Source organism: Nycticebus coucang, chromosome 17, assembly GCF_027406575.1.
Source record: "Nycticebus coucang isolate mNycCou1 chromosome 17, mNycCou1.pri, whole genome shotgun sequence".
Lineage (NCBI taxonomy): Eukaryota > Metazoa > Chordata > Mammalia > Primates > Lorisidae > Nycticebus > Nycticebus coucang.
In genome coordinates, this window is record NC_069796.1 from 27,832,993 (window position 1) to 27,855,356 (window position 22,364).

The following is a 22,364-nucleotide window of genomic DNA, read 5'->3' on the forward strand; positions in this document are numbered from 1 at the left end:
AAATGGAAGGTCTACTTTTAGCTCTTTGAGGATTCTCCATATTTCTTTCAAAAGAATCTGTGTTGGTTTTTAATCCCACCAACAGGGTAAAAGTGTTCCTTTCTCTCCACATTCATGCCAGCATCTGCAACTTTGGGACTTTGTGATGTGGGCAATTCTCACAGGAGTTAGATAATATCTCAAGGGAGTTTTGATTTGCATTCTCTGATAATTAGGGATGATAAGTATTTTTTCATGTGTTTGTTGGTCATTCATCTGTCCTCTTCAGTGAAGGTTCTGTTCGTATCTCTTGCCCATTAATAAATGGGTCGTCTTTTCTTGTTGATTAATTTGAATTCTTTATAGATTATAATTATCAGTCCTTTGTCATATTTGTAGCATGCAAATATCTTCCTTTTCCCATTCTGAAGGTTGAATGTTTTCTTTAGTTGTTGTGCCCTTAGTTTTGCAGAAGCTTTTTAATTTGATCATATCCCATTTATTTATTTTTGGTGTTGCTGCAATTGCCAAAATGTTCTTCATCATAAAATCTTTTCCCAGGCCGATTTTGTCAAGAGTGTCTCCCACACTTTCATCTAGGGTTTTTATTGTTTTGTGTCTTAAATTTAAATCTTTTATCTAGCAAGGGTCAATTTTTTTAAGTGGTGAGAGGGGCAGGTCCAGTTTCAGTCTTCAACATGTGGCTGACCAGTTCTCCCAGCACTATTTTTTAAATAGGGATTATTTTCTCCATTGTTTCCAGATATTTTTAAAAATTTTCTTGTGATTTCTTTTGCATTGATTCACTGGTTAATTAAGAGGGTGTTGGTTCATTTCCATAAATTTGTGAATTTTCCAGTTTTCCTTCTGTTACTGATTTCTAACTTCATCAGTGTGTGGTCATAGAGGTATTTTGTATAATATCTACCTTTTAGAAATATAGATAGATTTAGGGGCAGAGGATCATTACTGAGTCTACCAACATCCGCTAATTTCTATCTAGTATTTTAAGACAAAATATAGAGTCTTCCTTGATCATTCACCTTTTTTATTACCCTAATATGATACATCAGCAAATTCCACTGGTTATTCAAAGCTATTACTTTCTTTCCATATACACTGACTTTCAACAAATCACTCCCTGTTACATAATCTTATCCTTGAATTTTTTGTTTACAGTCCTTGTTTTTACATTGATAATCTCCACTGTTAATTCTTGAAGACATTTTGTTTAGTGCTTTGTCTGCAATAACTAAAACAGAGTCTGACACACAGGAATCATAGATTTTTCTGAGTGAATTTTTTTTTTTATGAACAGATGCTTCATACTTGCTTAATGCTTTGTATAGGCCAGTGAATTACATATACCCATTAAAGAAATCCTCACAACACCTCATGAAGTAGGCACTGCTAATTTCCCAATCCTCAAAATTAGGGAATAGAGGAACAAAGACTAAATTTTCTGCCCAGTGTCACACATCTAAAAATCAATGATCTTAAATTTGAACCCAGAGAGTCTAGCCATAGCATCTGGGTTCATAGACTGTGAACCATGCAGCTTCTTTTTAATTTTTCCTCTTTTAAAACTCATTGCTTCCCATGCAGCATTTATGTTTTTAAGGTAGATGTCATATTTGAACACATTTTCCTGTAATGTCCCCCCCCATAACCTCTTTTTCCCCCTTTAAAACAAATGTGACCAACTTATTATATAGACCTAACTCAGAAGGACAAAAATTACAAAATGACTTTTTTCTTTTCCAATTGCTGCTACTAACTCTGCCAAATCTTATCCTTTTTCTCTGCTACAGACCTCTTAACAAAAGTCCCCAATTACTAAAAGACCATTCAATTTAACACTTGAATCACCTATCTGTCTCCAGTGTCTGGTCTTAATTATTGTCAGTTCTCCTTGTTTATAGCGTTAAGTCTAAGCTAGCAGGGTCTTTTTCTGATATAAAGAAACAGAATCTATTCTCCTAAACAGTGTGAATGCTACTTGGAGATTAAATCAACACTGCAAATACTAATATGTTAGCATACTTATTCAAGAGCCAGCAGTTTCCTCATTTGCTGACTCAGAAAAATAATTACCCTGATAAATTGGTGGAAAACTGCAAGAATGGAGGAAAAGTGAACACTTATATAAACTTGTCAAGAGAATAAAAATGGGAAAATTCAATGGTTTCAGAGAAGATAAAGGACTTGAACTATTAGAACTCGTTGAAAACTGGATGTGAGTGTTGATAGAGGATGAAGATTCAAGGATGACTTCTAGGTTTCTGGCAAATAGGAGTGCTATATACTGACACGGGCCACCTGGATGAAGGGAGCTTGGAAGAAAAAAAATAAATGACTTCATATTAAAATCCTAGATTTCAAGGCCTGCCATATGAATACATATCATAAATCACATGTCCTAAAGGCTCCTTTGGGCATAGGAAGGAAGTCATGGGAAATTTGCACCAGAAATGGCTTTAGAAAAGGGAAAGGAAAATAGAACATTTACAAATTGATCATTCCTACACAAATGACCTTGTCTACGTCAAACTGTATTTCATACTACAGGAAGCATTGAGTCCTCTTGCAATACAATTCTTCTTTTTCTTTATTGGAACTTACAAGTTCTTACAATAAATTATTATCTACTATTCTAAAGATTATGGCAGTATTGTTTTGTTAGTCATTTATCAAAAAGCCTAAAAGAGTTCTTCAGATAAACGTGTGTTATTCTTACAAAATTATTGTAGCCTGTGATTTTTTTTAAATCTCAAAAATGGCCAGGCATGATGGCACATGGCTGTCGTCTTAGATACTTGGAAGGCTGAGGCAAGAGGATCACTTGAGCCTACAAGTTCCCAGCTGCAGGGAGCTCTGATCCTGCCAGCACACTGCAGCCTGTGTGACAGAGCAAAACCTCTTCTTAAAAAAATAAAAAATAAAAACCATTTCAAAGGTTGCATGAGTCAACTTACTTTCCATGCAGTTTAGTGTGCACACTCTGTGGACAAATCTCTTACTAAAAACAATTTAAAATGAGCAAAATGCTATAGAAAAAAACATTTTAATAAGTTACTTCTTATTTCAGTCACTTAGGCTACTATAACAAAGTACCATAGAGTGAGTGGATTCTAAAGAAAAGGAATTTATTTTTCACAGTTCTGAAAATCTGAGTTCAGGGTGCCAGCATCGCTGGGTTCTGGTGAGGGCCCCCTTCTGGGTTACAGATGGCCGACTTCTGGCTGTGTCCTCACATGACAGAGAGAGAGGAAGCAAGCTCTCTTGGGACCCTTATGAGAACACTAATCCCATTCATAAGGATTTCACTCTCATGACCTCATCTAATCCTAATTACCTCCCAGAGATCCCACCTCGTAATACCATCACTTTAGGGGGTAGAGTTTCAAAATGTGAATTTTGAGGGGACACAGGCATTTACTCCATAATACCTCTGAACTGGAAAGAAATTAAGGAAATTTTAGATGCCAAAACCAGAGTGAAAACAGGAAGCCAGAATATTAGGCTGACTCTGAAGATCCACTTATGCTTAATCCTAGTAACCATGTTCAGAATTTGCAAATCACAAAGATTCTAGGGACAGAAAACAAAGCCTAAGGCCTTTGTAAAGTGGGAACTCTTACAAGACAGCCCTGGATAAAGCAAGAACTCCAAAGGAATGTATGTTCAGCTTGAAGGGGAAAGAGAAATGAATCTGCACCATAAAAGGAGAAAGAAAGAAAATGTGTCTGTATTAACTTTAGCATTAATATTAGATGGAGATAAAAAAATCCCTGAGAATCTGTAAAGCACAGCAAAGCAAACCCTGATATGTGTTTGTAGCACCAATTTACCCTGTGAAGTCCCAAAACCTCAAGAAGTTTATTTTAAGGTGGCTGATATATGCAAATGTAAGTCCTCTTTGAAAGAATGCACCTTCAAATCAGGCCTCCAAAAAAATCTATAAATTTCAACAAATATAATTTAATAGTAATCAAAAATCAGAAAATGCAAAAGGAAATAGACTTCATGAGCAAAATACAATAAAAAGAATTTTGAAAGAATGCATCTTCAAATCAGGCCTCAAAAATATCTATAAATTTCAACAAATATAATTTAATAGTAAACAAAAATCAGAAAATGCAAAAGGAAATAGACCTTATGAACAAAATACAATACAAACAATAAAGATCAGAATGAGATGTATACATTTGTGTCATATTCAGAGAATATAAAAATAATTATGGCTAAAATGTTTAAACATATAAAATTGGTATTTAAAACTAAGAGTAAAGAAGATGAAGGCCAGGTGTATAGTGGCTCACACCTATAATCCTAGCACTCTGAGAGGCTGAGGCACGAGGATTGCTTGAGGTCAGGAGTTCGAGACCAGACTGAGCAAAGTGAGATCCCATCTCTGCTTAAAAATTGAAATATTAATCTGATACAGTGGCATGTACCTATAGTCCCAGCTACTCCCACGAGATTGAAGTTGCTATGAGCTAGGCTGAGACTGACCATGGCACTCTTAGCTTGGATGACAGAGCAAAACTCTGTCTCCAACAATAAAAATATGACTATAAAATTGGCTAGGCACATTTTTTAAAGAAACAAATATAATTTTTGGAAATGTAACTGAAAATAATCAGTCGGGAGGCTCCAGCTACTCTGAAGGCTGAGGCAAGAGAATCGCTTAAGCCCAGGAGTTGGAGTTGGAGGTTGCTGTGAGCTGTGTGAGGCCATGGCATTCTACCGAGGGCCATACTCTGTCTCTACAAAAAAAAAAAAAAAAAAAGAAAAGAAAGACATGGCAAGTAAGAAAAAAAGAACACAAAAAAGATGACATAAATGAACCAAAAGATAATTATTTTAATAAATACTTAAAAGTCTAAAATCTGTAGTTAAAAGACAAAAATTGGCGCCTGTGGCTCAGTGAGTAGGGCGCCTGCCCCATATACCAAGGGTGGCAGGTTCAAACCCAGCCCCGGCTGAACTGCAACCAAAAAATAGTTGGGTATTGTGTCGGGTGCCTGTAGTCCCAGCTGCTTGGGAGGCTGAGGCAGGAGAATCACGGAAGCCCAAGAGCTAGAGGTTGCTGTGAGTCCTGTGACATCATGGCACTCTACCGAAGGCGGTAAAGTGAGACTCTGTCTTACAAAAAAAAAAAAAAAAAGGACAAAAATTGTCAGATTAAATTTTGAAAATAACTCACATATATCATGTCCAAAAGAGACAATATATAAAACATAAGATTCAGAATACTGGACATTGAAGAATGGAGAACTCTTCCAGAATAACACATACGATGATGATGATGATGATAGCTGATTTTCACTTGAAAGCAAAAAAAAAAAAAAAAAAAAGATTTGGAATTTGTGAAAGCCATAAAATAATTACAAAAAAATTTAATTCATCAAAAAGGTATTACAATTTTAAAATTATATGAATTCAGGAATATAGCTCCAAAACTATAAAGGAAAAAAAAGTGAAGAATAATTGACAAATTCATCATCATAGTGAGAAATTAAACACAAACTTATAAAGTCAACTAACTTCAATCAAAGTATTGAGGTAATGAATGGGGAAAACTATATTCTAAAGAAATGGTGCTAAAACAACTACATATTTATATGGAAAACAAAAAGAGAAAAGGAAACTTGGCCCCACCCTCACATTATAAACAGAAATTACCACAAAATGGATTAGGGATCTAAACAAAAACACTGAAACTCTAAAACAAAAACCAAAACACTAAAACTCTAAACCAAAAAGCAAAATCTTCATTACTTTGTGGTAACTAATGATTCTTTACTACTTTTCAAAATTACTAACCCTAAAAACAAAAAAGTATATTGGATCAAGCTAATAATACTATTTCTCTTTGAAAGGCACCATTGAGAAAATAAAAATGATGAAATCCACAGTTTCAGAGAAAATATTTGTCATAAACGAATTTTCTTTTTTTTTTTTTTCATAAACGAATTTTCAAACATAAACTATAGTTTCAGGCTTGGTGCCTGTAGCACAGTGGGTACAGCGCCAGCCACATACACCGAGGCTGGCGGGTTCAAACCTGGCCCAAGCGAACTAAAACAACTACAACAAAAAAAGAGCCAGGTATTGTGGCGGGCGCCTGTAGTCCCAGCTACTCGGGAGGCTGAGGCAAGAGAATCACTTAAGCCCAGGAGTTGGAAGTTGCTGTGACCTATGACGCCACAGCACTACAGCCCTCTACCTAGGGCGACATAGTGTGACTCTGTCTCAAAAAAAACAAAAACTGTAGTTTCATAGAAAATATTTGCAATAAATATATTTATACAAAATATATTAAAATATAATTTTCTTAAATATTTAATACATATAAATAAATATTCTTAACTGGACACAGTAAAATGAACATATTTATTACCCATCCTAAGAAAAATAACTTTTTTTGTACATCAGGAGTAACCTGTCCCCCTCCTTTTCTATTTTTAGTATATTTTGTGTCAGACCTGTAGTAAGTAATTTTACTTAGATGTTTACATATTAAATTTTTATTTGTGGGAAGATTTTAAATTCCAACTTGTCAAATTTCACTTGTCAAATTTATTTGCCTAAAATTATATATAATATTTCCTCATCACGTAAGATCTATAAGAACTATATTACATCACATTTCTGTATTTTAAATTTTTGTCTTTCTATTTTTCTTAATCAGGCAAACTGGACTTTTATCATTTATATAATATTTTCAGATAACAGAATTTTGGTACTATTGATTGCTTCTACATATGTTTTACACACAAAAATCATCTTGCTTTAGTCAATGACACTGTAAATAATTTTAATAGGAATAAATATTTTATTTTTTATACATTTGCCAGTACCCAATATTTGTCTTTCCTTCATATAAAATGCCCGTTTCTATCAGGAACCATTTCATTTCGGCCTGAAGAATATCCTTTGACATTTTTTGTAGGGGCTGATTTTACAAATTTCTTTGAAAATAAAATTATTTTGCATTTGTGTCTGAAGGATATTTTCATTTAGAAATTCTAAATGTTTCTTTTCTTTTGTTTTATTTTTTTCTCTCTAAATGTGATATTTCATTGTCCTCTGGCTTGTATTAGTTATGAAGGTGTATCTAGTGAATTCTTAAATCTTTTTACATCTCTACATAATATGCCTTTTTGTCTCTGGACATTGTAAACACTGTTATCCCTATCATTAGGTTTCAGCAGTTTGATAATTGCTATCATCTCTAATATGCTTGGATCTCATTTTATTGACTGATTTTTCCCCCTGATCATGATAGGTCATAGTTTCTGACTTGTTTGCATACCTAGTACTTGTTGGTTACTCACTGGACACTATTAACATGACATTGGTGAATGGGGGTATTTTATTGTTGAGTTTTATTGTGCTGGACAGTTAACTTGTAGATCCACTAGAATTTGTGAGACTTTTTAAAATCTTTGATAGGGTAGATGCAAAGTAGCCTTTGCTGTGGAACTAGTTTGACTTTATTTCTCCTGTATAGTCTTTCTAGGTCCTCCACTGAAGCCTGTGTTCAGTAAGATCTCTCTACTCTGATTCTATCGAACTCCTATGTCTTCCATTCCTACCTGTGCAGGCTCCAGAGGTTATAAAATTTAGAGGTCCCGGGTTCTTGCTCTTTTTTCAGCTCTGAGGAGTTATGCCTACTTGTTTGTGGTTTAACATTATCCCTAGGCTCAAAGGAACCATTTGGGAGGTCAACCTTTGTGTAGCTCGTTCTTCTCCAGTCCGCCACAAGACAGATTCCACCTGGTTTAGTGGATTTGAGTGCCATTCTCTGTGTCTGCATCTCACTGAAGCCCTCATCATCTGTCCTCTGTGTGGGTTCTCGCTCCTGGGAGGGGTCTGGTAAATATCTTCCAGCAGAAAGCCAATTTTAGAGATTATAGCGTTTGTTCTCTTAGGGATCAGAGTTCTCTGCTGTCAGTTATACAATGTCTGAGAACATTGTTGACTTTCTCTTTGTTTAGGATGTGACAGCTAATATGGTTTTAGTTACTCAATTATAGCCACAAATAGGATTTCTAAGAACACATTTTTTAAATTAATTAATAAAAACAAAAACCAAAAAAAAATTGTCTAAATGAAGTCTTGCTTCTTCATCTGAGGTTGCTGTTAAGTTAAAACATTGTGTAAATTTGAAAATATATATGGGTACAGTTTTCTGGGGAATACAGAATGTCAAAAATACAAATTGAGGCTAAATTTCATACTCAAGAAACCCCCAGGGGTTTTTTGAAAGGCATTGTTAGTGGATATTTTCAGGACATATTTATTTATAATCGTGTCCTGAAAATGTATTGAAACACAGGGGGAAAAAAATGGGATTATACTGACCACAGTACAGATTTATGCCAAAAAGATTCCTCAAAATATTTAATAGATATTTGGGAAATACTTTACCTTTTAGGCATAATTATTAATTATTATTTTATCAATTTAGCATAGTCTAAAATACATCCATGTATAACTAATAAGTAAATGAAAAAAAGTCAAGTTTAATAGCAATTAAAGAGATCCCTTATAAAATAATAGATTGTTTAAAACTTAACTTCTGATGTTTCTTCTCAGCCAATGTTTTTTGATGGTTTTACCATTTCATTATTTATCATCTAAACCCACCTGCTTTCTCATCCTAGAATCCTGACATCAATCTGGAAAACCAAATTATCACCATTTGTATCAATTTTACTCCTGAATATGTCTTATTGTTGTCCAATACCTTAATCCAAGCCAGCATTACTTTCAGTTGGGCTACAACGTTAGCGTTGTATCCTATCTAAATTTACCCTAATTTACAATAATCCATTTCTCACCTAATATTTTTCTTTTTTTTAATTAAGTCATTTGTACATAGATAATGAATACATTTATGCCATTGTGGGATTCAATGTGTTGATTATTTGTACAAATTGGAGTGCTTACATCTTACTAATCAACATAGCCTTCACCTTATTTACCCAATTACAGTTTTAAGACATTTGTATTTTACACCTGATAGATCCAACTTGTACTTGCAATATGCTCCATTGGTATGGTCCCACCATTAATCCTTTCTCTATCGACCCACCCCTCTCCCTCCTCCTCCCCTTTCCCTTCCCACCTTCATCCTGGGCTATAGTTGTGATTCATCTTTCATATGAAAGTATGAGTGATTATAAATTGTTTTCATAGTAGTACATTGGATTTTTTTTTTTTACATTCCTAATATACTTCACTAAGAAGAATATTTTCCAGCTCCGTCTATGTAAACATAAAAGAGGAAAAGTCTGCATCTTTTTTTAATGCTGTGTAGTATTCCATGGTATACATATACCATAATTTATTAATCCATTCATGGGTCGATGGGCACTTGGGCTTCTTCCATGACTTGGCAACTGGTCCATGAATAATCTGGTGCAAATATCTTTGTTGACAAAATGATTTTTGGTCTTTTGGATATGTACCTAGAAGAGGAATTGCAGAATAAATGGATCTACATTTAGATCCCTGAGTGTTCTCCAAACTTCCTTCCAAAAGAAACATACTAGCTTGCATTCCCACCAGCAGTGCAAAAATGTTCCCTTTTCTCCACATCCATGCCAACATCTGTAGTTTTGGGATTTTGTGATGTGGGCTATTCTTACTAGAATTAGATGGTATCTCAGAGTAGTTTTGGTTTGCATTTCTCTGATGATTAAAGATGATGAGCATTTTTTCATGTCCGTAAACTACGCGCCTGTCTTCTTCAGAGAAGCTTCTGTTCATGTCTCTTGCCCACAATGAAATGGGATCACTTGTTTTTTTCTTATTAATAAGTTTGAGTTCTCTGTGGATTCTGGTTATTAGACCTTTGTCAGAAATATAACTTGCAAAAATCCTCTCCCATTCTGAGGGCTGTCTATTTGCTTTACTTGGTGAGTTGTTGGCAGTGCAGAAGCTTTTTAGTTTAATCAGATCCCAGTAATGTATTTTTGATGTTGTTTCAATTGCCCGGGATGTCTTCCTCATAAGGATTCTCCCAGGCCAATTTTTTCAAGTGTTTCCCCTGCACTCTCTCCAAGAATTTTTATAGTTTCATGTCTTAAGTTTAAGTCCTTTAGCTACTAAAAGTCAATTTTTGTTAGAGGAGAAAATGTGGATCCAGTTTCAGTCTTCTACAGGTTGCCAGCCAATTCACCCAGTACCATTTGCTAAACAGGGAATCTTTCCTGCAATTTATATTTTTGATGGGCTTATCAAAGATCAAATGATGGTAAGTGTCTGGGTTCACCTCTTGGTCTTCAGTTCTGTACATCTACCTCTCTATTTTTGTGCCAGTACCATGCTATTTTGATCACTATCAATTTATAGTGTAGTCTGAAATCTGAAAGCATGATTCCTCCTGATTTGTTTTTATTTCTGTGTAATCTCTTGGCTATTTGAGGTTTTATCTGTTTCCATATTAAATGAAGTACTAATTTTTCCAGATCTTTAAAGTATGACAGAGGTACTTTAATGGGGATTGCATTAAATCTATAGATTGCTTTGGATAGTATGGACATTTTAACAATGTTGATTCTTCCCAGCCGTGAGCATGGTATGTTTTTCCATTTGTTGACATCTTCAGCAATTTCTTTTCTCAGAGTTTCATAGTTCTCTTTATAGAGATCTTTCATGTCCTTTATTAGGTACACTCCCAGATATTTCATCTTCTTTGGCACTATTGTAAAGGGAGTAGAATCCTTGATTGTTTTTTCCCCTTAATTATTGTTGGTATATATAAAGGCTACAAATTTGTGAGTGTTAATTTTGTATCCTGAGACACTAGTGTATTCCTTGATCACTTCTAGAAGTTTTGTAGTTGAGTCCCTGGGGTTTTCCACATATATAATCATATCATCTGTGAAGAGTGACAGTTTGATCTCCTCTGGTCCTATTTTGGATACCCTTGATTGCCTTCTCTTGCCTGACTGTGATAGCTAAGACTTCCATTACAATGTTAAAAAGTAGTGGCGACAATGGGCATCTTTGCCTGGTTCCTGATTTGAGTGGAAATGATATCAATTTTACTCCATTCAATATGATATTGGCTGTGGGTTTTTGTAGATGGCCTCTATCAGTTTAAGAAATGTTCCTTCTATACCTATTTTCTTAAGTGTTCTGATCAAGAAAGGTTGCTGGATATTATCAAAAGCTTTTTCTGTATCAATTGAGAGAATCAAATTGTCTTTGTTTTTTAATTTGTTTATGTGATATATTATATTTGTGGATTTATGTATATTGAACCATCCTTGGGACCCTGGGGTGAAACCCACCTGGTCAAGCTGTATAATTTGTTTGATGTGTTATTGGATTCAGTTCGCTAGGATCTTATTGAATATTTTTGCATCAATATTCATTAGAGATATTGGTCTATAATTTTCTTTTCTTGGTTTGAGAATCAGGGTGATATTTCCTTCATGGGATGTGTTGGGAAGTATTCCTTCTTTTTATGTTTTGGAAAAGGTTAGGTAATATAGGCACTAGTTCCTCTTTAAAGGTTTGGTAGAATTCTGATGTAAAGCTATCTGGACCCACACTTTTCTTTTTGGGGAGATTTCTTATAGTCGATGCTATTTCAGAACTTGTTATAGGGTAGTTCAACATTTCCAGTTCCTTCTGGCTAAGTCTAGGAAGGTGGCATGTTACCAAGTATTGATCTATTTCCTTCAGATTTTCATACTTCTGAGAACAGAGTTTTATGTAATATTCATTAAGAATTTGTTGAATTTCTGAGGAGTCAGTTGCTATTTGGCCTTTATCATTTCTTTTTTTTTTTTTTTTTTTGGCCAGGGCTAGGTTTGAACCCGCCACTTTGGCATATGGGACCGGCGCCCTACTCCTTGAGCCACAGGCGCCACCCGGCCTTTATCATTTCTGATTGATGAACTTAGGGGTATTACTCTTCTGCTTCTGGTTAGGTTAGCCAAAGGTTTATCTATTTTATTGATCTTTTCAAAAAACCAACTTTTTGATTGATTGATATGTTGTGTGATTCTTTTGTTTTCAATTTCATTTAGTTCTGCTCTAACTTCAGTTATTTCTTTTCTTCTTTTTTCTTGGGGTTGGAATGTTCTTCCTTTTCCAGTTACTTGAGATGTCCCATTAGGTTGTTGACTTCCTCTGTTTTGTTCTTTTGAGGAAGGCTTACAACACTATAAATTTCCCTCTTAGGACTGCCTTTGCGGTATACCAGAGGACCTGGTAATTCAGGTCTTCATTATTGTTTTGTTCCAAAAATTTGGTAATTTCCTTCTTAATCTCATCTATCACCCAGCTATCATTCAGCATGAGGTTATTTAGTTTCCATGTTTTTGTGTGAGTATGCGGATTCCTGTTGTTATTAAGTTCAACTTTTATTCCATGATGGTCCAAGAAAATACAAGGAATGATTTCCATTCCTTTAAATTTGCTGATGTTAGACTTGTGACCTAAGATGTATTCAATTTTGGAGGATGATCCATGGGCTGATGAGAAGAATGTGTATTCAGTTTTGTTAGGATGAAATGTTCTGTAGATGCCTGTTAAATCTGATTGTTGAATGGTTAAGTTTAAGTCTAAAATTTCTTTGCTTAGCTTCTTTTTGGAGGATCTATCCAGCACTGCCAAAGGGGTGTTAAAATCTCAGACTATTATGGTGCTGGAGGAAATCACATTGCTCATGTCTGTTAGAGTCTCTCTTACAAATTGAGGCACATTCTGGTTGGGTCATGAATGTTAATTGAAATCTCATCATATTGACTATTGCCCTTAACAAATATGAAGTGACCATCCTTATCTTTCCTTACTTTTGTTGGTTTAAACAAAAGTAAGGAAAAGTACACTAACATTTATGTATCTGTGAATAAAATTGCAGATACATATTGCATCTACAAATAAAATTACAAGACCTGCTTTTATTCTGGTTTCCATTTGCCTGAATTATAGATGACCATCCCTTCACCCTGAGTCTATGTTTATCTTTTAAGGTAAAGTGAGATTCTTGAATGTATCAGATGTCTGGCCTGAGTTTTGTATCCAGTTGGCAAACCTGTGCCTCTTTGGAGGGCAATTTGAGCCATTCACATTAATTGAGAGTATTCATAAGTCTGGTAGTATTTTGGGTATCGAGTTTTTCAAAAGTCCAGTGGACATTTTTAATCCTTTCACCACTGTGGAAGTTGTAATTTGATCAAAAGTTTCTGCATGAAACTTACTTTACTTTGGTGGTGGAGGATTGTGCTGTTCATTTTGGAGGATAGGTCTGAGAATATCCTGGAGACCTGGTTTAGTTATGGCAGATTTCTTCAACATGTGCATGTCATTAAAGTATTTAATTTCTCCATCATAAATGAAACTCAGTTTAGCTGGATACAGGATCCTGGGTTGAAAGTGATTTTGTTTAAGGAGATTAAAGATCGATGACCACTCTCTTCTAGCTTGAAAGGTTTAAGCAGAGAGATCTGCACTCATTCTAATATTCTTCCCCTGTAGGTTATGGTTTTCTTATGTCTGGCTGCTTGCAGAATTTTCTCCTTCATATTAACTTTGGCGAAGCTAATTATAATGTGTCTAGGAGATGTTTTATTTGGGTTGAGTCATGCTGGATTGAGTCAACTGCTATCTGAATTTCAGAATCTCTTGGCATATCTGTGACGTTCTCCTTGATTATTTGGTGAAGTAGAGCATCTGTATCCTTCAAAGCAACCTCGTTGCCTTCAGGAATTCCTATAAGGTGAATATTAGATCTCTTTGAATTATCTCAGAGCTCTCTGAGGGAATAATCCGTTTTTGTTCTCCACTTATCTTCCTCTTTGAGTATTTAGGAGTGTTCAAAAGCTTTGGCTTCCACGTCATAGATCCTTTCTTCTGCCTGCTCCATTCTGTTACAGAGGGTTTCTACTGTATTTCTCAGATATTTCAGGGCTGCAGGTTCTTGCCTCAATGTGTTAAAATCTTTTGTGATTTTTGTCTTCGAATTCACTGAATTCTTGAGACATCTTGTGAAATACTCCTTGAAATTCTAATTCCATTTTTACCTCCATTCTGTTGATCTTATTTGCTGTCCAAATTCTGAACTTGATTTCTGACATCTCAGCCATTTGTTTATGAATGGGATCTTGTGGTGTGTCTGCCATTTCATTCCTTGGGGGAGTCGATCTACTCTGATTATTCATGTTGCCAGTATTTTTCTGCTGATTCCACCTCATGATTGTTTTTTGCCAGTTGGCTAGATGGGCACATAAGGTGAAATTGGATTGGGAGCTCCTGCAGTCAAGGATCTGGGACTGGTGACTGCAGCTTTTTCCCCTACAGCTTTGCAAAGGACTCATACAGTATTACCCTGTTTCCCCGAAAATAAGGCAGTGTCTTATTTTAAGGTGTGCTCCCAAAGACGCGCTAGGTCTTATTTTCAGCGGACGTCTTATCTTTCCTGTAAGTAGGTCTTATTTTAGGAGGATGTCTTATTTTCAGGGAAACAGGGTACAGTCTGAGGCTGAGGAGACCTGCTTGGTGTGGTGGGGTTGGGTAGCTCTGTCTTGTATTCACCTGGTCCTTGGCCATTCCTAGTGGATCAGTGACTCTGATTTGAAGTCTCAGCTGTGGAGAAATACAGGCAACTAAGACACCCCACCCACCCACCCCATGGACAACAACTGGAAGAGGAAGATCAACGCTTCCTGTTACCACACAACCAGGTTACCACCAGAGAGGGTCCTTGGGTGATTGGCCCAGGTTAGGAGTTCCAAACCAATTGACCCAGTCAGTATGAACTCTCAAGTGGGAGAGTTCAAAAGGTCTCTAGCAACTAGATGGCAGGGGTCCACTAGCTGCTCAAATTTGGCTCACACCATGCTCTGCGGAGTCAGAAAGGGCCACCCAGTAGTAGAGTTGGACCTGAGGGCTGTGTCTCTTTCTCCACTTTGCTCCTCTTTCACACCCAGTCACTGGTAACCCCCCAGGGCTGAGGTCTTGCTCTCCAATAAGCAGATGTGCCAGGCTTTTATGCCTGTCAGAGTCAAAGGAAGGTCAGTGCCCCCTTGGCCTGGCCACTACCCTCTGCCACCAGCTGGCTGGGAGAGCTGCGGGCCCGCCTGCCTCGGGTACTCAATAGCCACTGGGTAGTGTTCCATCTGAACTCATTCTAAACCTGAGGATAACAAGTCAGCAAATGCTTTCCTCCCTCACCCACCGCGCCTTTGCCACAGTCGCTCTGCAGCATCAGTGTCCCTTTAGAGTGAGGTCTGGTTTCTTCTGTCAGTCCTCAGAGTTGGGGAGGTGTCTGTCCAAGATTATACCCCAGCAGGATCACTCTATTACTGATGAATCTTTGTGGGACATGTCCCTGTGTAGCTCCCAGGTGACTGTCACGGCCTGGAATCAGCTGTAGGAGCAGCTCCAGGAGTGTGGGGCATAGGGATCCAGAAGCTGGGTGGGGCATGTCGCACATGGTTCTGGCAGTGCAGGGCACCCAGTGACTTCAGCAAGGCGGGCATTTGGCCCACAACTCTGGCAGGGCAGGGCTTGGCTCAGAGGCTCCAGCAGCGTGGGCGCAGTCAGTGGCTCTGGCAGGGCAGGGTGCTTGACAAGCGGCTGTGGCTGGGTGGGGTGGTTGGCTCTAGCAGGGTGGAGCACATAGTTCTGGCAGAGCCAGGCACAGGGCACCCAGGTCCGGCAAGACAGAGCCCATGATGCACAGTGTCTCCAGCAGGGCAGGGCGTGCTGAGAGGGCTCTGGCTGGGCGGAGCACAGGGCTCATGGCTCTGGCAGGGTGGCCTGTGGTGCTTGATCCGGCAAGGCAGAGGCACTGCTCACAAGTGTCCTCCCACAGTCTCTGCAGAGGTTAGGCTTCTGGACCGTCAGACAAGGGGGGAAGGGTGGACTGGAAGTTCAGAATGGCAGAGAAAATGTTAGTTCAATTTTCCTGCCTGGCAAGAGAGTGCTCAGGGTCACAATAGGATTCCTCTGGAGAAGTAGTCCCCACTTCCTAAGCTCTCTCCCTTGGGGTGAGACAAGAGGTCCTGAATTCACTGCTCACCTGTAGAAAACCTACAGGAGCAAACAAAGACAAAAAAAAAAAAAAAAACACAACTTTCTTGGGGGAGGGGACGGACACTTTTCCTTTGGGATGAATTTTGAACCTGAAGTTTGTTTTCTTGGAGTCATAGCTTGTCTCAGCAGAGGTGACCTGCATTTATCACTCTTCTCTCCCAGCTCAGCTCCCAGTCTTCAGCTTAATTGGGTACTTTCTGGTCATTATCCTTCCCTCTGGATGGGAACTTCAGTTGAAAGCTGGCTCCAGTCGGCCATCTTGCCCCTCCCCCCATATTTTTCAAGAATGTCATTTTTCTCTCTTTTTATTTCTTTAGGAAAACTCTGAGAATACTAACAAAGCTTATAAGGTCTGGCTGGTTCTTACCTCTCTATCCTCTTCTTTTCATGATTTGTGGCAGCAAGTTTGGCTTCATGAACAGTTGTGTCCTGATCCTGATCAAGCTACAGTGAATTCTCAGAGCTTTTCCATTTGTAGCAACCTCAGTCTTCATGGCTCTTTTTCTGCTTCCCTTATTTCCTCTAGCTAACTTCCTCGGTAAGCAGTATCCATCCTGCAGGCCTTTTTAACTCCTGCACACAAGTGTCAGGAGGTTATCACGAGTGACATGATTTGTTCAATGCCTGGTTGGTTCTCCACTTAAATTATGAGTTCCGTGAGGGCAGAGAACATATATGTTGCTCATTTTGTGATTTCCATAACTTGGAGTACTACCTGAATTATAGCTGATACTTGATAATTTATTATTCTATCTTGATTAAATGATAGATGAGAAAAGTTTCTTTCAAGGACGGGTTCAAAAATGCATACCCTTTGTTACAGTTACAAGGGCAGGAATAGAAGCAACCTTTATGAAAATCTATTCAAAACAATTTTTCACAATCTTAAATATTTATTTGTCTCTGTAATTCCAAATTTTAGATGTGTTCTTCAAGGGAAATGCTCAGATATACCCATAGTTAGTGTAGAGTTTATTTAAGCATTATTTATAATATAAAAACTTAGAAATCCTCAAATATCCAATAAATAAATGGTGGTGGGCTTAATAATTAGCAAGATTTATCAGCTTAAGTTGTCAAAATATGTTCATATAATTTTGACATAAAAGCTTCTAGCGAATCTTCACATACCTGTATTTGAAATGAGAAAGAATGGTTTAAATTTAAGAAGACGACAAAAGATTTTGGAGGAAAATAAAAGGAACTCCTTATTTTAAAGTGATAGCCATAACATTTCACTTCAATTTCATGAATCTTATTCAAATAATACCAAACAGCTCATAAAAGAAAGAAAAAATATATATACAAATAACATTATTCTGCAAAATCCTGATGGTTATTTAAGGGTAAGAAGTAGTATCTATCTTCCGTTCTTGTTAACAGCTAACATAACGGGGAGATGTTAACAGATCCTGAGTCTGTTTAAAACCAACATGTTGTCTTTGAATTGTTTTGTAATGCATATAACTCTGCCATTCTAATGTTAGTTAACATATTGTTTAATGATCCTTCTTTAATGACATACTTTCCCCATGCACATAAGAGATACAGAGTATGCATTAGATGTAAGGCCAGTATTCAGGGTGCTCACTGGATCCCTGGAGAGACAAAACAGACATGCATAGCCTTGGCATAATAATGTATAAATAATGTATATAGAGCAAATGACTATGGGCCAAAATAAAGGGTACAGACATCAAATATCCAAGGAAGTTGAGGGAGGCAAAGATAAATGTGGCTGGACTCAGTCAGTAGTTGGAGACAGCTTCAGGACAAAAGAAGATGTGGGGTAATTTGCCGTGACTGTGAACATTTCCTTAAAAGAGATGCCTCAAGTTTTACATCAGAGGCCTGGTGAGGTATCTCATGGCTGTACTCCTAGCTCTTTGGGGGGCCGAGGCGGGAGGATTGCTTGAGCTCACAAGTTTGAGAACAGCCTGAGCAAGAGCTAAACAAATTTATTGGTTTTTTTCCTACTAAAAAAATAAAAATTATCTGGGTGTCATGGTGGGTGTCTATAGTCCAAGCTACTCAGGAGGCTCCGGTAAGAGGATCACTTGAGCCCAAAAAGATGGAGGTTGCTTTGAGCTATGATGGCACAATGGCACTCTTCCCAGGACAACAGAATGAGACTCAGTCTCAAAAAAAAAAAAAAAAGTTTTACATCAGAGAATGCTAACCATTAGTTTATAAATGAATGGAATCCTTTTAACAGAGCAATGTAAAGTGGATATTGACCAATGATGCTGACTTGGTGATGCTCATTGTATTTTTGAACCTCTTTATAGCTCTCCGTGATGCTGATAAACAGTCTATTAATAATGATTGGAAGATTGAACACTCTGGAACCTTCAATTTAGCTGGTACTACTGTTCATTATGTAAGACGAGGCCTCTGGGAGAAGATCTATGCCAAAGGTCCTACTACAACACCTTTACATCTCCTGGTATGAGGGAATGAATTGACAACATTGCAGAATGGGCTTCCCAAGGCTAATGACATTCCAACTTCAGCTTTTCTAATCTTTTTTCCAAACTTAAATTGGAAATTTAAGTAAAAGACATTTAAAATTATTAAATAAATTAGTTTTTTGGGTTTTTAAAAAGTGTGTTGTAAATCATAATATCTAAAAACAGAAACTATTATAAGAGGTACAAGACATTTTACAGAATTCTCAGACTCAAAGTGCAGATGCATTATTAGGGAATCCTAAGAAAACTCTTTTTCCCCAAAGCATACTTTTATTAACCAGTGTGATGTCTATAAAAAGAGTACTATGAAAGGGCCATTGTCTGAATCTGCATAAAAATCCTTTGATGAAATGTTATTTTGCCAGGGGGAAATAATTTGATAAACACATCCAGCCATGCTTCTAATTACTCTATTAACATTTTTTTACTAGGCTAATGTAGAAAATGTGAATGTGTGAAATGATAAGTTTTTTACTATGTAGTAAAAGGTTAGGTATAAGTTATATAGAGTTTGGAGGAAAAGTGATTCCTGATTGGGCCATGGGACTCTGTCCAGGCTGGTCATAGGTCCATGTGCCCCTTTTCACCTTGACAATGGGGTTAGTGCTAATGGCACAGAGCCAGGAAACTGAACACACACCTGGGGAGGGTTTTCCATCCTTGTGGCAGAAAGTCTAAAATTCAGGCCCTTCAACACTTCCTTAAGTTCACATATAGAACAACTCTCAAACACAACAAATTGGCTGTTTATTTGGAGCATGGTGTGCCACATTATTTAATATCACCACACAATTTAAGACAAATTTGTTGTGTTGCTAGACAAGGAGCCAGAGGTTCACATCATATATCGGCCCATTTGCTTCTGATTTTAAATAACATTAGATATTCAATGTTATATTGCAGGTCCTTTAATGTCCCTGCAAATTATCTGGGGTACTGTTACAATGCACATTCTGATCCATTTGGTTTGGGTGAGATCTGAGATCTATGTTTCTAAACATCTTTCACCTGGTCCTATTGCTAAGGGTCCATACGTGACAGTTTAGAGTACAAAGTTTTACCTAACTACAATTGATAGGTTTTACCAGCAGGAATAAAGGGAGCAGGGTGAGTGGTGTGCAAACCTTCTGTTCTAAATCTTAATAATATGCACGTTCATTGAGCACTAAGAATCAAACGCTGTCTAAAAGTGCTTTAATTCATTACACACTTAATCCTCTCGATAATCATGTATAATCTGTATTGTTACACCATTTTACAGATTAAGTATGAGAAAAGTTAAGCAAGGTGCTCAGTGTTGTCCAGTAAGTTATTAGCTGTGGATAAACCAGACGTTATTCACTCCCCTAGGCTACCTGTCTGATGTAAAGCTTGGATCCAAGTTCATTATACCAAAGTGCCTTGGATCATCTACATCCACACAGTATGAATAATCATTTTGTGCCTCTCATAAAATTCCTGCAGATCCTCTTATTTCATTTCAATTGGAAATGGCACTTTGGGCCTTCTGCCATTTAGAGAGAGAGAAATGACGAAACAGAAAGTATATGAGCAACGTCTGGCTCATTCCATGAATGGATCACTTATAGTAACAACATTTTTATCAGCAAACATTTTTTAATGATTGTGTTACAAAAAAAGCACCATCATGCTATCTGCCTTATATAAGTGTAACCTACTTTTTTTTTTATGGAATAAGACCAAAGCATTTTTTTTTACTGAGCTTCTAATTCAAAACATTGAAACAGTAAATGTGAGAGCTTTTTGGTCAGAGATAATTTCCTTGCTGCAGAATCCTTAATCTGACTGATAATTACCAAGGTTTTTCCTGGAAGCATGAAACGTAATTAACGTCAGTGAACTATGTCTAAAAGAAGGCATCTGTGTGACCTGGATTTATTCAGTAATCCAAGGGAAACTGTACTTCTAAGATATTTTCTTTAATGACTATTACAGACTGAGAGCTGGTAGTGAATTCTGAAAGGCAGAACCTTCTGCTCCCGTGCTCCAGCGCGTGCCGCTTCACTCCAGCTCAGTCACACTTTCCTTTTGTGAAACATACTGCCAAACTCAAATGGTTTAAGAAAAAGCTAATGGTTTTGTAGACAGTGACTCTATTTTAAACAACATTAGATGTTCAAAGACAATTGAAAGTTCTATCAATGAAAAGGTAATTTATTAGGAAAATAGGCACATTTTTAGATAATTAAATAAGTTGGCAAATAGATGTTATTATATATGTTCATTTTATCAATTTAAAAATTATATAATAGAACAGTTATAACCATAAACAAAGTACATCATTTAAAAAAAAACTCATTTAAACTCTCTTTTTTTAAACTTACTAGGCTAAAAGTCGCTTATAATTGGCAACATCAAATCTTACTTTGGCTTTCAAAAGATATTTAAGCCAAAGTTACCAGTATGCTATGCCTTTGTGAATTTAAAAGCTATTATTTCTGTTATTGATATAGTTTTCTTTTTGTTTGTTTGTTTTGGGGGGTTGCAGTTTTTTGCCGGGGCTTGGTTTGAACCCGCCACTTCCGGCATATGGGGCCGGTGCCCTACTCCTTTGAGCCATAGGCGCTGCTTTGATATAGTTGTTTTATAAAGTCAGAACACTAGTTCCCCAGTCCATCAAAATATACCTTAGTAGTTCTGTTGACATGTTGAACAAAACCTTGAGACAAAGAAATAAAGAAAATACAATAGAAATGTTCAGACACTTAACCTTGGGCCCATTTAAATTTTATTTCATGGAGTATTAACTCTACATAACTATCATTACAACTATCTAGATACCAGGTTAATTATTGAACAAAATCCCTTAGTAATTTTGTAAAATTTAAAAATGTAGGCCCATATATTTTTTAGTATCACATGGTATTGTATAGATAGTTTCCATAGAACCTCAGATCCATGTAAGTGGTATATTTCAAGGACTAGTTTGATACATTTTCTGAAAATGGATTTATAAAGAAATAGATATTCTTATTCACTCTATTTTTATACATATATCCCTGCATGTATAAGTAGCCATGATGATCCAGTTCTGATCTTAGCACTGGGTACCAGCCAAGAATAAAAAGAAATAGATATAGTTCCAGCTTATACCTTAGTCCAATGTAGCCCAAAGTTCAGTCATTCCCATAGATCCTTTGTTTTACTGAGCTGTTTACAAAGATGTATGCAACTGTATAGTTATTAAATTAATATTTCTTAAAACTTTACTTCAACGAAAATTTATTTTCAAAGGAAGTAATCTTTCCTACAAATGGAAAATCAATAATCTTGCCAAAGTGAAGGTTAAACATAAGCACACAGGCAGTGAAATTCTCATCCTTCAGTTGGCTTAGAAGTTCTCTGGTCTTTAAGGAGTGGAATGTTCCCCAAAGTCCGAGTCTGCCATTCTCATCCTCTGTTGACTTGGAGGCTTCCTGTCCCTCTTTTCTTTTTACATGAGTGGAAAGGCTACACTTCACATTATATTATGGGTGACATATTGACACTAGCCAGGACACATGTTCTTGCCACCGCTCCTCCCCATCTCCACTGAAGTTATACATGTACCAGGCTTTGGGAAACCGTCTAGTCCATCAGATTGAAAGAAAATGATTTGTTATCTCTGATCTCACTCAAATGAGCTTTTCTTCATGATGTCTTTAGTGCAGGGGTGAGTATGCAGCTCTAATTTTTCAAAAGCATGGCAATATCGACATTTAGAAGCGATGTCACATCGCACCTGTAGTCCTAGCTACTTGGGAGACTGAGGTGGAAGGATTGCGTAAGCGCAGGAGCTTAAGGTTATTGTGAACTACGATCTCACCGCTGCCCTCTGCACAGCTG

At 37.0% G+C, this 22,364-nt stretch overlaps 1 protein-coding gene across 4 annotated transcripts in view; it reads left to right on the forward strand.

The window, feature by feature from the left end:
* ADAMTS19 (ADAM metallopeptidase with thrombospondin type 1 motif 19) overlaps window positions 1-22,364 on the forward strand; it is a 226,270-nt gene that overhangs the window by 164,909 nt on the left and 38,997 nt on the right. For all 4 annotated transcript variants that reach the window (XM_053567390.1, XM_053567391.1, XM_053567393.1 and 1 more), the window contains one exon: window positions 18,336-18,493. In XM_053567390.1, coding sequence (XP_053423365.1) covers window positions 18,336-18,493 — 158 coding nt within the window. The remainder of the gene's footprint in view (window positions 1-18,335; window positions 18,494-22,364) is intronic.